Raw genomic sequence first — 17,284 nt, 5'->3', positions numbered from 1 at the left:
ATCAATTTTTTTGTACATTATTATATGATATTGTATTATGATATTGTTATGTATAGTATTGTATATTATTATACAATATTGTAGAATATGATATTGTATAATATATTATTTTATCGAATGATATTGTTTCATATTATATTGCAATATATGATATTGTATCATATGATACGATATTGTATATTATAATTATAGCATATCGTATGATACAATATTGTATAATATGATATTGGTTTATATAATATATTGTTATATAATACATGAAATTGTATTATATGATATTATAAGATATCATATAATATGATATTGTATAATATGATATTGTATCATATGATATGATATTGTATAAAATGATATTGTATTATATAATATCGTACTGTATCAGATGATATTGTATCATATGATATGAAACAATGTTTTATCAAATTATATTGTATCATATGATACAATATTGTGTATCAAATATGATACAATATCATACAATACAAAATTATACTATATTATACAATATAATATCATATGTTACAATATTGTGATGTATTATGTGATATGATATAGTATCAAATAATGCTATATTGTATTTATATTAGATATTATGATATTGTATTATGTGATTAAATACAATAATGTATAACACGATACAATGTCATATTATATGTTACAAAATCATATTGCATCAATATTTATTACAGTATTATATTGTATTAAATGATATATATTGTAAGTATCATTGGATGCAATATCATATTTTATATTATTGTATTGATAAACATTGTATCTTATAATAATGTATGAAATGAACATAGGATTATCATACAATTTTTTTTACATATGATATACGATATTGTGTCAAAACAGTATCCATGAATATCCAAGATCATTAACTATGATTTTCATATCATATGATAAAGGTGGTTTTAAAGGTGATGCCTCATAAAGTTGATGCCTCGTCTCGGTGAGCTTTGTAATCTGTGATTACCTATGTTTAATGATCAAATGAAATTTGAGAGTCATTCATGGAGTTATAAGAAAGATACATAGCTCATAATTCTTTGTCATGTAAACAAGGCTAGTGCCCTGTTTTTGTTTACATAGGTTCAATTCACCAGTTAAAATATTTTTTAAACTAATTTGTCTGTCTTTTCATTCATTTCAATCATAGATAAACAGTTTCTAACGTTTAACACATTCATTTTTGTTCTAGAGCTGTCATTCAAATTGTAAACAAACGCTTTGTTTACATTGTAAAGAATTTCAAGCTCTGTAACTCGCTTATAACTCAAAAAATGACACTCATATTTTGGTTGACTATTAGAAATGCATTACTGAAGCATTGTAAACATTAAAATAATTTTTTTACCAAAATCGTGACCATGTCCCTTTAAAGTACTCGTCAGCTTGCCTTATGGTGCCTCTTCACGAAGCCATTTTAGGGTTTTGTCTCCCCTAATGGTACATGCATGATGATACGCTCGCTTGCCCAGAAGACAGATGTGAAATTTCGACGAATAAAGCGGATCTAAAAAAAATAATATCTGTTCTATTTAAATAGCTGAATCCCTGTCAACTGAAAAAAAAACACCGACAGACTTATGTTACAGGTACATATTCTGTTTTTGTGAATTAGGACCTTTGGTCTCAAATTTGTATTGGTAATCACAAAAACTTTTGGCCTCAATTTTATTTTCATATTTTCCTAACATATTTTATTATTTTATTGGTTTTAAGTTCAATACACATTAAACATCACACTAGATGGCTTTAGGTGTCTTAAAGTGGTAGTTCTATTGAGCATGTTTATGACTAAATATATGAGTGATTGATTCTAATAGATTTTGATCATCACGTCTGCGTTTAGATTACAAAGTAATTTAAGAATGTATTACTGTCATTGTATTACCATGGGGGTTTTTAATGTACTTTACTCAAACTGCTCTCAGGATCGGACAATACCTACATTAAATACTTGTTTGAGAAAAAAATAATTGCAGAGACCAATTAGTATATTCCAATCAACACGAAAGGCTGCAAACTGGTTTGCTTTGTTCAAATTCTGATATCAAAGTTCCCCCCATAGGAGAAAAATTGTTTCCTAACTATACAAACAACACGTGCAAGAAACTTTACTCTAATTTAAAGATAATGATTAACACATCGCTGAATCAAGTTAATGGAGGATGCAATGTTGCAGTGATTCACAAATGACATTATATAAATAGTGCCTGTTTGGGAGGGTAACTGTTGAAATTGACACCCCGAGAAAGCCATTGTCAACCGACGCGAAGCAGATGTTGACAATGGTTTTTGAGGGGTGTCAATTTCAACAGTTACCCTCCCAAACAGGCACTATTTATTTTATTATACTGAATGTCTTAATTTAAGAGAAAATTTTACTGCTTTTATATAAAAATGACATGAATTCTTCGGCGAACCGTACGCGCATAATTTACGCGCATGTAACAATTCGTTGTGTTACCCGTTGCCAAGTGCGTTGCTAACGCTGAGGGTGATAGAACGGATTATCAACTGCGTCTAAGCCAATCAGATTTTAGTATTTAATATGAAAGTATAATAATATATTTTATTATACTTTCATGTTAAATACTGAAATCTGATCGGTTTAGACGCAGTTGATAATCCGTTCTATTACCCATAGCGTTAGCAACACACTTGGCAACGGGTAACACTATATAAATAGTGCCTGTTTGGGATCGTTTTCGAGGGGTGTCAATTTCAACTGTTATCCTCCCAAACAGGCACTACTTATTTTATCATACTGAATGTCTTAATTTTAGAGAATTTCTTACTGCTTTACGTGAATTCTACGGCGAACCGTACGCGCATAATTTACGCGCATGTAACAATATACAAATATTGACTGGGGTTGAGGGCAACATTGATTATATTAGCTCCCGAGGGACGAAATATTGCCCGACGCGAAGCGGAGGGTAATATTTTTGTCCCAAGGGGCTAATATAATCAATGTTGCCCAAAAACATAGTCAACAATTCGAAGTTTTGGAGTTTGTGATGATTATATTGCATTATTTTATTATATTATATTATATCAAGCATTGTATTTGTTTAACAAATATTCTTCCTATATTAAACGTGTTGTAACAAAAAAATAATTGTTCTTAGAAGTATCAAAAAGGGATGATGCATGCATGCAATCCCGGATTTAAGAAGTGTGGGAATTCAAACTTTTTTTTAAATTCACTTATCAAATTGAACGATAATAGGCTTACATGTAGACCCCCCTCCCCCTCCCCTTGGCAAATATAATTATCCTTCGGATCACCCTTCCCCTACCCCGGATAATTTTTTTTTGGATTCACGCGTGTGATGAGATGTGCCAATTTCAGATACTTGGTGAAAAAAATCTCCCATGGCGATACCAGTATAGACTGTGATAGATAATTTTTTTCTTTCTGTTTTTTTTTTTCTGCATACAATAAGGACGTGTTTGTATTCATTTAAAATGATATTATACCTTTTCAGTTATGGTTTGACAATGTAAACATACGTCACCCCCCCCCCCCCCGCCCCATGCTCTCCCAACCTTTTAATTTTTTGTCCTAGTTTCGCGCCTATTTTAACTATCTATTTAAAATTCATTTATTATCTGAGGTAAGTCTTTTTCTTCTGTTGCCAAGATTTAATGTAATGTGAGGGAAACATTTTTTATTTAATGTATTTTAATTAACAAAACATGACTATATCTTTCATTTTTTAATTTGAAAAATTAAATGACAAACTAAGATAATGATGATAAGCAATAACAGGTGATCGGGAAAGCGTACTCAAGCTGGTTATTCGAACAATCTAGTATCAAACAGGCACCCCCCCCCCCCCCGCCCAGCACCAGCACCACCCCTGTATCCACTTTAAATACAATAATGATAATAATAGATAGTCGATGTTCTACAAGGCCATTTTTCTACGACCCTTACGGAGAATAATAACCCATAGGCTATAATTCCTATGATGTAATCCAAGTATTCTACAACGGAGTTGGTCACTTTTCTACGTAGAAAAATGACCCCCAGTCAATATTATACGGGGGTCATTTTTCGTCGTTACACCACCATAAAAATTAGGTGCAGTGGTCATTTTTTTTTTTTTACAAAGATACCTGATATAAATGATATTTAAAAATCCTAGTTACAAATAATTTTCCAAAATGAATTATCATGTAACACATCTTCCCAAGTCAAGGGTTTCTGAAGTGGAGCGGATCAGAAACCCTTGACTTGGGAAGATGCCGCTAACCCGATTTATGTTTTGTTGCTTTCAGCAGTTCGGGGGTAGTGTCCTCTCTGGCATGTTTTATTTACATCGCCCAAGTATAATTCACTCCATTTCTTCGGAAACTGATAGTTAATTCATACAACTATAGAAACTGAGAGGATTGAAATCTACACGTCCCGTTTATTAATTGGTCGAAACCTACAGTGACTGAAACTGACAGGACTGAAATCTACACGCCCCGTTTATAGATTGGTCGAAACCTACAGCGACGTAAGAAAAATTGCGGACTGCACGAAGTAATCATGATGATGTCAGACTCAAATTTCGAGTATTCGAAATATTCTATGTTTGAGTGCAAACATAAACTTCTACTAGTACTCTATTTTATCATTTCCTGTGTTCTACAGGCACGTAGCACATCAGCGGGGTCAGCCCCCCCCCCCCCCCCCCCCACACACACACTTTCTCTCGCAGCAAAATTGACAATTCTTTTCTTCATGCTTGTCAAGATTTGGATAAGTCTGGTCTCCCCCACTTTCAAAAACAATGCTACCTACGTGCCTGCTCCAAAAAAAAAGACAGCTACCACGAATGAAAATACAGTTCGGATGTTCCATTGCTGTGAGGTGACAAGAGAGACAACTCTACTACATTGTGATAATGTATGTGGCTTGTGTTATAATAGTATTTTTCTTTATTGATATGATATATCGATTTGTGAAAATGATTTTTTATGTTTTAATGTGAAATTTGTGCTTTTTCATGTGTAGGCGGTGCATTTTCATGGGAGAAAGGTGTTTTATTAATATGTGGAAAAGCATTTAATGGGTTACATTACTTCAAAGTGAGTATGATAAAATGTAGATTGTAATATATGTATCAGGTTAGGAGTACTGACAAAAAATAGACTGAACTCCGCACCCGAACGTTCTACCGACTAAGCCAAATGTGGGCCGGAACACACCAACAAACCGTCCACTAGCTCCTTTATTTTGATGGTCGCGCAGTCCAGGATTTAATAAAATAAAACCTTCAACCGACTCCTTTATTTTGATGGACCATAAGAAAAGAACTAGTGGAAGGTTTGATTTTAATCAGACTGTTAACAGCTTACTTGTGCTAGTACATCATTGCAGTACTGGGCCTATTATACACACTATCAATTAGCCTGGTTTACTTACTTATACCATATATTAAAATTTCTTACATGTACCTCAGTGACATAAAAATTACCAATTACCAAAAATTAGCATCGGACACCACGAAGGTGGAACGCAATTGTCCTTAAAAATTTCTTATATTCAAAACATAATGACATATTCTAAAAGGGACTTTGTTGATTCTTTAAAACAATCTTGGACTAAAAAAATTTTGATGAATTGGAATTTGGTTATACTCAAATGAAACACTGAGATATAGCAAACTTGTTACTTATTTATTTTTTAAAACATACTGTAAAAGTATATAGTTAACTTTATAAACCTTCATACAGAAAATCAATCCACAGGCTGTACGTATCAGCAAAAGAATTATCATGTAAAAAAAATAATTAATGTACTCTTAATCAACTCATGGCGAAGTTAAAAAGCATTTTTTATTCATTGTCGCAAATTCATGAACATGCGCGGATCCAGAAAATTTTTCCAGGGGGGGGGGGGGGGGGGGGGTCCGAAGGATAATTGTGTTTGCCAGGGCATATTTTCGCGATAATTTTACTATGTAAATTTAATAAATTTTCATTTTCCAGGGGGGGTCGGGACCCCCCCGACCCCCCCCCCTCTAGATCCGCGCATGCATGAAAGAAAGGAACTGTTTGATTTGAAGTCTAACAGTTTACAAGATCGATAAACAAAAATAATTTAGTTTAATTTCTGTTTCAAACTAACAGTTTCTTATTGTGATAATTTATATAAAGTTTGTATGTAATACATACAAACTTTATATGAATTATCACAAATGTTATTGTAATTAAATTAATTACATTTGCAAAGTTAATTACATTTGAAAATCCTTGTAATGGTAATGGTAATTTAATCGAAGGTTTTAAGCTGGTAATTGTAATTATATGGATTAATTTCCAATGTAATTGTTAATTTAATGAATGTAAATATACATGTATGTATATACAAGTATATTGATACAAATGTGAATATTATGCATGGAGACAATACTGCATATTTGTACGTATTCTCTGTTGAGAAGTGGACAGGCATAGCCTACCCACATCTCAAAAGAGAATAATTTGTACGCTATGTAAGCAGATGTTTAAGTCTGTCTCCTTTCAATTATTTATTTCCCTCTTTTGTGTATATTGTGCATGCTATTATTTCCATGATCATCCTGTTAAAACATTTCTTTTTAAAAAGACGAATGTATTATAAATTTAATGCAATCAGCAATACGGATATTTTGTGATTGCAAAAAACGGAATATTGGTTTTTGTCTTTATCTTACACTGAAAACAGGCAAACTTCCGGTTGCTCCGCTTCTAAAAATAGAATCAAAGCAAATCGTTTTTTCTGCAAAATAAACCTAGAATAAATGATATAATGGCAACAGCAGTTCGTAAGTAATGATTATTTACAGTTCGTTTAATACACCGATTTATTAATTCGCGATTGCATGAGGATTCAACATGTTTTAACGTTATAATTATACCAAGAACAGAACCAGAGTCTCCAAAAGCTACCCGCTTTATGTCAAGTATTTTCTCTTTAGATATGAACAGGTGTCGGTACATAGAATTACCACAATGCCCGTTGATGATGTTGTATATGAAGGCTATGCATATCCAATTTCTGAAAGAGTTTATATATCAAGTACACTGGTTGGGTTTTATCATGTATTCACCTGCAAGTTTATATGTACTTGTGTACATGTGCAAATATAATGTAAACTAGACTAAGTATTATGTCATAAGTATGGCAAGCAACACACACAAAAATGAGGTAAAGATTTATAAACTGTGTAATGGGATATGAGAGACAATGGTGGTCCAGAGCAGGATTCAAACCTGCATGGTCCCCCCAGAATCTATATAGTCAGGTATAATAACTAGATAATTTCATTGACACATTATCATCTTTCACTCGGAAAAATTCACAGGAACGAAATAGATTCCTTACGGAGATTAATAATGGGGAATGTTTACATCTTTTCTCCATTCGGAAGTCACTGATCTGAATACCCCCCACAATTTTTCAACGTTGTCATCTGGGCTTGCTGCAATACATAATCCTTGTAGACATTATATTTTTTAGCCGTGTGTTTAAACCTGATAAGTTAACGGGGGTGTTTCAACTGAGTATAATCTTGGAAATTTTTCATACGTTTGAATGAACTGATTCATTTGAACCCTGAGGTATTTATAAATATTGAGTTATTAAGCAAAATGTGAATCAAGGATACATGTATCTTGGGACAGAGTATAAATGAGTCATCTGGTGATTTTTAACCAGTCTGATCATCATGCACATTCTTCTCTCCTAATGTGAAGATCACCATTCCGTGTCTTTCTTATGGCAGTAGCTGCAGGTCTGTATATAGCTCTCGGTCTGAAAATATTTAGGAGCTACATGCAGTTGTCAACATTTGTAAAATGTTGAAATTGACATGGCACAAAAAAATTGTACTAATTTTTGACTGATTAATCTTACGGCGCCATATAGCTTACCTGGTAGAGCGCTTGTCTAGAGATTCTGGGGGCCAAGGTTAGAATCCTGATCTGCTCCGTCATTATTTCTCTAGTATCCCGTTAGTTTAGGTGCTGTACATGCCACACCCTGGAACTGACAGGTTAGCTCCTGCCAAGGGAAAAAGACTGCTTTGTTTTTCGAGGGTGGAGATCATTTCAGGGAGAAGGAAATTGTGACAGTCAGACTAGTTCGAATACTGGCGCCAAATAGCTCAGTTGGTAGATTGACTGATGTGTGACTCAGGGGCCCTGGTTTGAACTCTTATCTGATTCTTCATTATTCTTTCCATATGATCCCATTACAGTTGTTAACTGCATGAATTTAAGTTAACAGACTGTAAACGAAACAGTATACATTCTGTAAACCATAGTTTAAAACTGTCATTTAAGTGTAATTTGGTCATGAAGGTGTATTATTCACAAATAACCTCTCCCTCAAGATATTCTTGAACATCGATATCTCATCGTTAAAATACGGGGCAAAAATTAATACCCCTTTTCTTTGAAATTTTTCATTTTGAATTGCTTCGATACGGTGATTTTTTTTTTTTTACGTACAATTATATTTAATTTTTCACTTAAAAATTATAATGATTTGTAATAATAAAGAAGCTTTTATATATATAGATGCTCAAATTTAATTACCCATGTTGGCATCAGATCAGTATTTTAGAATTGTAAATAATAATTTTTTTAAATTAATCATTTTATTGTCAATAATTGTGAAAGAAATTTTAGCGAAGAAAAATTAAAAGTTGATATTTTAATGACAGTTTTCCTTTAACTTGTTAAGGATCTTTGTCTCAAGAAGATTTTGCTTAAAAGCATCCACAACCATACTGGCACCTACCGCTAATCCAGGTGTCTTTAGATTTTCACCATCTTTAACCTGTGCCTATAATACTCTAGCTATACAGGGTTATTTTCGCTACATGTAATATTTGCCCTTTTTCTCTTGCAAACAGTTTCGCCCCCTCTTGAATTCGCCCAGACATCGATGTGTTTTTAAAAGAGATAGTTTGAGACATCGTATTTTGCACCATCTTAAATTCGCTCGTTGACAACGAGGGCGAAAGGGGAGAAAATAAAATGGGGGCAAATAGTTCCCTGTATACAGTATTAAAATCCCTTTCTTATGTTTTTTTTTAGATTCAGGTGTGGCTGAGCAGCCTTTTTATAACACAGGAGATGAGGAAACTACCGATGATGCTATCAGATATATTTGGAACAGGACAGGTATAGCTTACATCTTTGCTATGGTATAGTTATACAGTTGTCATCATAAGTTTCAAATATTTCTACAGTAACTGATAATTGCAGACAATTGTTAAATTGTGAGAAATTAATAATTTTATAAAGGAATACACTTTTAATAATATTTAAAGTATTATATTGCACAAACATATATATATATATAACATAGCAATATGGTTAAAGTATATATACACTGTAAACAAATATTGCATATGGCTGCTGTGTATAGTACTATTTTTAGTGTTTTTGGCAGAGAGCGACTTCCGCTAAATCAAGTACAACACTAAATGTAATACATATATGTATAAGAATAGGAACATTCAGAAATATGCTTATATTCAAATCTTTACACCAAATAGTTAACAAATCATTTTCTGTCAAATAACGTACATGCTTATAATAACACATTTACAGTATAAAATATTGCATGATGAATGCTATTTAATTTCAGGAAATCCCCCAGTGAATGCAAACCATGTGTATCGTCTTAAGAAGCACATGGATAAATTTCTTCATCCCAATCCCACATTGAGGGATAACACGGGAGGAACAATCCCCACCCCATCTCCATGTGAACCCATTGCAGAAAGTCTCCTTGGTTTGTTTCATTTGAAATTTTTTTTTATAGTTACAGTTAAATATTACTCTTGAACATTTACCGGTATTTAAAAATTCATATCTTCGTGCAAAATAAATATTGTACCTTATAGTCTTTATGAAAAATCTCTTAAAATTAAAGTTGTACATGTAATAAGACTTTCTCAATTTAAGAAAAGAACAAAACAGGATATATCTGGCCATTGCATGAATTAATTACTCAAAGTGCCAAGTTGACTTTTTCAGGTTGGGAAGATGTTTCTCCTCAGGACAACGTAGAAGCTGTATTTCATTTCATCCCAGAAGATGACCAAAAGTTTGCTTATGACCAATTTTTCAGAAAACTTGGTAAGTACAGGTTTATAGATATCAAAAACGTTTTTCAAGCCAAAAAAAAAAATAAAAGAACAACCAATAAAATGATTTTAAAAAATGGTAACAAATTACTCTCAACTCCTTATCCGTACCCTATAATCTTAATCTTAGGTAGGTTTTAGGAGCAAGAAAACTTGCCCATTCCCATAATATAAAATCCAAAGTGTTGGGGTAGGAGTTGGTTAAAGGGGGGGGGGGTTAACTTATACATGTAGTTTATTCTCTACAAATTTCTGAAAGGAAGAGTGGAGGGGGGGGGGGGGGGGGTCAGAACACCCCTTACCCCCTTTACATATGTTCATGCAATTGCAATCTTACATCACATTCTGAATCATATATCCATAATATTTTATATTTTTTTGTGAAATGAAATGGTAATACTTGTACCTTATTTTTAGCTGTCAATTTGGGAGAGCAAGTACTAACATGAGTATTACTCTAGTATTGTCCCTTGTTAATAATTTTTGCATGTATCAATTTTAGTTAAGAACCTTGGGCGTTGCATTTAAAATAAGGTTTGCGGCGTGGATTTTTTACGCGTTGTACCAAAGTTACATACCATTTTGTTCACAATACTAAAGTCTTTTTTTTTCATGAAAAACAAATGATTTTGCCTGTCCCATTTTATAACTACAAAAGGTCACAGTTCATGATTTCCAATTTTCATGTTGGTGAAATGTAAACAATTTCGTGAAAATATGTACATTTTATATGTGACTATTTTGGGGGTTATTTATGCCTAAAATGTTCGAAAATAATGTCACAATTATATCAGGATTCATTTTTATTAATTTCAATGAACTATTTAAAAATAGAATAAAATGTAACAAAACTCTTATTTTTGGACTACTATTATGTAAACGAAAACATCTTATTTAAAACCTTTCCAAGTCCACTGATTTCAGGAAAAAACGTATCTTAGAAAATGTGTATTCTGATGTTTTTAAAACACTATTCAAAACCATATGATGCAAACTTCGTTTTTGTGGAAATTGATAAAATGTCTATGTCCTGTTATTCTTTCATTGAAACTACAAAGCCCTGCGAAATAATAATAAAAAACCTGAAATCAATTATGACATCATATAAATATTGACGTCATAGCTGAAATAAAGGGTAGTTGGTGTTATGTCACAATGAAAATGTGTGAGTTATCTCCCTGTAACCGCAAATTTACCTTAATAAAATTTGCACCAAAGGTACACATTAGTTCTCTATAATTACAGGCTTTCATAGGATGAAACATAATAGTTTTTGTCCACATTTTTTTTTTTTATATTAATATGCCATTGAGATGGCAATGTGAAGAATTTCATCATATTGATATATGTACTTTAAATATGTGGCAAATTTGTCAGTTAATAATACTCAGTCAAAATGTTGGAAAATATTGTTACTAATTATTTACCAAGCTCTCTTGAATTAGATAATAATGATAGCTAGCATAATAACAACAATGATGTCTTTTGCTTTTAATTGTTTTAGGTCGTGCCCCCAGAGTGCTGGAATTCTCCCGGTTTCTTTTGATATTTCAAGGTAATCACCTGACCGACTCTTCACGAAAGACATTAGGTACTTTACAGCCATCTAAACAAATTTACAGCACTGTAAACCAACTTTTTTTTCTTCTGATAGCAGCTAGTATGAGAAAAATGACCTGTGTTTGACTAAAGATGGAATTACAAATGCATTCAATTTTAGAATAAATACCTATAAATATATATGGTAACTTCGATATACTAATAGAAAAACAAAGAGGGGTAATTAAGCCACGTGTACACAAAACATGTAATAACTTGTAATTGAGAAAAAATTTCAATTATTAATAAGCTCATTTATATAGTTGAATAGAATGCACTCTAATTTCCTTCAATTTTGGCAGCTCACATGATACAGAGGTCCAGAAAACATTAATTCATTTTTTCTTTTACATAATATTGCAGGACAGCTATTCCTAGAAAATGAAGAATTCAGAGAAACACTTGATCGTCATCTGAAAACTATTGAACTGCAGGAACAAATGCTGAGTTCGAAGGACACCATGATTCAGGTGTTAGGTCAGTGCAACAATGAAAACAAGAAAGAAGTAGATAATTTGCAGAGTCAGAAGAGAAACCTGGAGAGTATCATAACCAACGTCCAACACCAGAAAGCAGATCTACAGCTTGAATTCAATTCCATGAAGAGGAAATTTGATCAACATCTTGCTGAGCTGGAGGATGAAAGAACAGATAAGCAACAGTTACAGGCAGACAAACAGGCCCTCATACATACTATCACTGCACATGAGCATAACATAGACAGACTGACAGGCACAGTCAAAGACCTTGGACAGAGACTGCACAGGGAGAGCAAGGATAAGTCTGCCATTTTAAAAGAGTTATCAGAAAAATTGAAATTGGTCTCTGAATTAGAGGAAGATAAGGAAATACTTATGATGGAAAATGAGGCTCAAGGGAGGTATTTTTTAGAGTTAAAAGAAGAAAAGATCAAACTTCAGAAAGAAAATGAGGAGCTAAAAGAAGCAATTGAGATTAGCAAAATCATATTGGCAGAACAATATGAAAAGCTCATGATAAAAGTTGCTGAATTAGAAAGTGAAAACTCTAATCTGCAGAGTAAGACAGAGGAACAGTCAGCCACAATCTCTGATCTGGAGAGTAAGACAGGACAACAGTCTGTCACAATCTCTGATCTGGAGAGTAAGACAGAACAACAGTCTGTTACAATCTCTGATCTGGAGAGTAAGAACTCAGATCTGGAGAGTAAGAACTCAGATCTGGAGAGTAAGAACTCTGATCTAGAGAATAAGACAGAACAGCAGTCTGTCACAATCTCTGATCTGGAGAGTAAGAACACAGATCTGGAGAGTAAGACAGAGCAACAGTCTACTACTATCACTGCTATTCAGCAACAATACCAAAGGCAGCAATATTTTATTCTCTTCTTGGCAGCTCTTATTTTTGCAATGGTCTGTTTACAATTCCTCTCTCAAGGAAACAATCTCCCTTCCAGATCATAGCATGCTATGTCAAAAACAAAGACTTTATTCATTTGTAAATAGTCTAAGTTACACACTCTATGCAAATCATTGTACATACCGGTTCTCATTGTCTTATATTCACTCTTTGAATCCCTGACCTATAGACCTTTGCCTTTCATTCATTCATTCACTCAGAAACATATGTAAATATGTTGCAAACTGTCACAAACTATTTTTTATACGTAAGAATTACTTTGGTAAACACTTGTACCTATACATATGAACCAACACTATGTATATTTTGACAATCGGTCTATTGTGTATCATCAGTGCTATGTTGTGTATGTTGTTGGGTTGTAAACAGATCTACTTGTTAATTGTAAATATGAAATATTTGTACATAGTATGTTATGTATATGTATACTGTATACTCACAACTATAGAACTACTTATTTTTCTTTGCTGGTCACATAATTTACCAAAATTAAGAATTGTTAGATATTTCATTGTTTTTATTGTATGAAGATAACTGGAAAATGTTAAAGTTAAAAAATTAAGGGACATTACTAGAAAATGAAATATCTGTGAGAAATGGCATATTTGTGTTATTTATTGGTCAGTATATTTAAGTGTGTTACATGCAGGTTTTATCATAATATTTAGTTATTGCTAATCTTAAAACCATGTGCAGTACTTTAGTGCTATTTGTATTGATAAATAATGATATTGATTTGATATATTTTTTAAAGAATGATACTTTGTATTCTAATGAAATTTCTGCTTTTACAACTTTTAGGGAAGTTTTAACATATTAGCTTACTGTAACACTTAGTCTAGTGAATTATTTTATTATGTAATTTTTTATCTTTATATATGTGTGTTGATCATATTAGTTGATTGATATATCTTTGCTGCATGATAGTTGTAATTTAAAGTGCTAATTTTAATTAATAAGGAATGAAAAGAAATAAGTGCACTCATTTTTTTTTTTAGCTCAGAGCTAACCTTTTCCCAGAGGTCATAAAACTCAGACGAGCTCACTTTTGATCTCAATTTCACTCTTCCAATTAATGGCCTGCTCACTATACTCAGAATTCTTTTTTTGACAGACAGTTTTTGAATTGAAAGAGAAATGTCCATAGTATATTTTGTTAATGATTTTTAAATGAATGCAGTTTGTTTCGATTGTTGATAAATTTCAGTATCTTACTTACGGTATGTTGTTTAAAGATAGCAAGTCTTTGCAATCAATTATAATAATTATTATAATAATTATGTAAATAGACCCATGCATATTTACTGTAAAAGTGTACTACATGTAGTATTATATGTACCTGGGTATACATGTAGTTTTTAAAACATTTACTTAATAATTTTATGTTTTCAAACAGGTTTACAAAGATTTGCATTTTATATACTAGTATCCGAATACTAGTATTCCATGCCTATCCATTTTGATGTGTTCTTTTAATATCTATGTCTCATTTTGAAGTTTTTTATAGTGATGTGGGTACATAAAATGTGTTCAGTTAATAAAATCCATACATATATATTGCATTGTATCATTATCACAAATTACAACTGTCAATGAAACTTCAGAGAAAAACCAAAGCAGCAGTACTATTTTGCAAGTTATTTGACTCAAGGGCTTTTACATGTATTTGTCTTTTAACAAGAATTGATCATGTACATCCTTTAGAAATTAAGTTATATGTACAGATTTTATCAGGAATGGTGTCAAAATTCAAATATTATTTTTCTTGAATTTATTATGACATTGTCTGGTGAATAAATTTTAAAGCATCTAAATGAGGTTGTTCTTCATGTCTCAAAGCCTACTGAATTAAGATTGAGTTGAAATATGCGTGTTTATAAAAATGTCTCTATGTAAGACTCAAATCACAATATTACCAAAAAAAGCATGCAGCTAGTTGCAATTTAATGATGTATTGCTTTGGTGCTTCAAACTTTTTATTGTCTTTGAAAAATATTTTTTGAAATACATAGAACTTTGAAATGTAACCTCTAGATTAAAGCGATTTTTAAAAATGCTAATGGGAAAACGGCAAAATAAATCTATATTCTGAAGCTTAGAATCTGCAGCTAATGAATAAAGCATACAAATTTGTATAATAATCAACTAAACATTCTATTTTTTAAATGAGGAATAATTTATTTTAATAAGAAACAGTTTTTTATCCATTGATTAATTCGTCAATAAGCAATTTATCTGCAAATCAACAAATTCCTATCTTGAAAACTGTAGGAAGAGTTAAATGTACCCATACAATCAGTACAATATAGGGGTACCCTTGTGGCAGCCGCCTGTCCGCCTGCCATTTCCACAATTTCAATAACCAGCTTTTTATTTTGGAAAACCCGGTCAAAATCTTTTCGTTATAACAAGATAATGATATATTGTACTGAAGGGGGGGGGGGGGGGGGAGGGGCGTACTATATGACTTCAATTTCACTCCTCGTTTCCTTATGTTCATATCAATTTTTTACATACTCCCAAAAAAGTGGGGGGGGGGGGGGGGGGGGGGGGGCAACTCCATGATAATTCCATTTTATATATGTAAATTTTCAAAAAATTGTTGCTGCAAGAAAAAGTGGGGGGGGGGGGCCTGGCCCCCCCTGATGCTACGTGCCTGAACTCCCCCCTACTACTAATTACTGAGCATGAAAGTGCAGGCAGAAACCAGAATTAATTATCAAACCAAAATAATGAAAAGTTTACTTACTGTTAAGAATCTTCTTTACACAGTCGCAAAAAGTTGTCTGGATTTGCAACAAGAGGCCCATGGGCCACATCGCTCACCTGAGGAACAACAGGTATGATAAAGTCAGCTTAATGGAGTCATAATACAATCTGGACAATGTACATTAATACATGTAGATCCTGTAATATGTTTTACGGTGCTACCGTTCTGGCGAGCGCAGCAAGAATTACACATACTGTACCTTGCATCATTGTCAACTTATAGTTTTATTTAGGTATCAACGAACGTCAAAGAATTTTTGAGAGAGTATTGCTCTACAATAAGTATGCCAAATGTACTAATTTTAATGGTTATGATATATACAGCGCAACCCCCTACCCAGAGAGAGAGAGAGAGAGAGAGCCCGGTACCTGTTTGTAGATGTGTAATTTCCCACTTTTATTTAATGGTATGACTATATGCAATATCTACATAATTTTTTTACCTGTTTATTTTTTCATTTTATTCCTTTTTATTTAGTTCAAAATGTCCTATTGTTTATTTCCTCCCTACTCATATACTTACCTGCCTACTGCACGGTACATGCATGCACAATTACTTCAAAAATGGATCGACATGACAGTAAAGTATGGCCCTTGCTAGTTTATATATATATAAAATCTCTATATTAAAAAAAGATTAAAAAGAAATCATATGTCAATGAGGCAGGTATCGCAGACTATACTGAAATAGCCAGTACACTCATTACAGATGTTTGATCCACCTCTAGATTTTTCGCGGGAAATATAGCGCGAGTGCACTGTGACGTCATCCATGACTTTGTTCGTCTTTGTTTACGTTTCTCGACTCAATACGAAGGTATGGAAGCATGTAACAAATCTTTTGAGTCTTGCCAAAGCATATGCGGTACTCAAAACGTCTTCAAACTTTAAGTCACCGTAAATTACGAGTTAAAAGTCGGCCATTTTTGGCATAGCACCACAGGTGTAAACATTAGAGAGCATTATGGGACGTCGACAAAAAATTTTGTTTGATGAACTGTAGGTTTAGCTCGTTCTTTTTCCCGCGCACACTGGTTCTTAGAGCTCGCTTCGCTAGCCGGCGCTGCGCGCCGGCGAGCTGCGCTCGCTATAAATAAAATCCATTTTTCCCCCTTGGAACTCGGATAGCCCTGATTGCTGCCAATATTTACAAGAGCAGACTTTAATCACCGCTCCTGCACATATATAGGGAACTCAATGTTACACAGGCAGGGATGACCGCACATAACGCAACTCAACAGGTACCAACGTTAACGCAAGCAGAGATAATGCAATCAGGGATGACCGCACACTTGCGCCAACAGCTCAACCTAACGCAGGCGCCGCAATCACCACCAATACAAGCAGGTATGACCGCACACTTGTATTAA

General features: G+C 33.1%; 1 protein-coding gene across 2 annotated transcripts; it reads left to right on the top strand.

The window, feature by feature from the left end:
* The first annotated feature begins 6,711 nt into the window (after nt 1-6,711).
* Nucleotides 6,712-13,205, top strand: LOC128192820 (paramyosin-like). Of its 2 annotated transcripts, none has more exons than XM_052865807.1 (6): nt 6,712-6,812; nt 9,091-9,177; nt 9,647-9,793; nt 10,039-10,140; nt 11,653-11,703; nt 12,111-13,205. In XM_052865807.1, the coding sequence occupies exons 1-6, from the start codon at nt 6,797-6,799 to the stop codon at nt 13,187-13,189; spliced, it is 1,482 nt and encodes a 493-aa protein (XP_052721767.1). In that variant the 5' UTR covers nt 6,712-6,796; the 3' UTR covers nt 13,190-13,205. The 2 variants fall into 2 exon arrangements, with proteins under 2 accessions (XP_052721767.1, XP_052721766.1); XM_052865806.1 differs by having other exon boundaries at nt 11,653-11,739.
* The last annotated feature ends 4,079 nt before the right edge of the window (nt 13,206-17,284 follow it).

Source organism: Crassostrea angulata, chromosome 7, assembly GCF_025612915.1.
Source record: "Crassostrea angulata isolate pt1a10 chromosome 7, ASM2561291v2, whole genome shotgun sequence".
Lineage (NCBI taxonomy): Eukaryota > Metazoa > Mollusca > Bivalvia > Ostreida > Ostreidae > Magallana > Magallana angulata.
The sequence above is the reverse complement of the archived record's forward strand: the minus strand, read 5'-3'. Positions and strand labels throughout refer to the sequence as shown.

Excerpts from the sequence above, each read along its gene's own strand:
- LOC128192820 (XM_052865806.1), top strand. Across the intron at positions 9,794-10,038 it reads CATTGCAGAAAGTCTCCTTG|GTTGGGAAGATGTTTCTCCT; the intron begins GTTTGTTTCATT and ends TGACTTTTTCAG. Across the intron at positions 11,740-12,110 it reads CTCTTCACGAAAGACATTAG|GACAGCTATTCCTAGAAAAT; the intron begins GTACTTTACAGC and ends ATAATATTGCAG.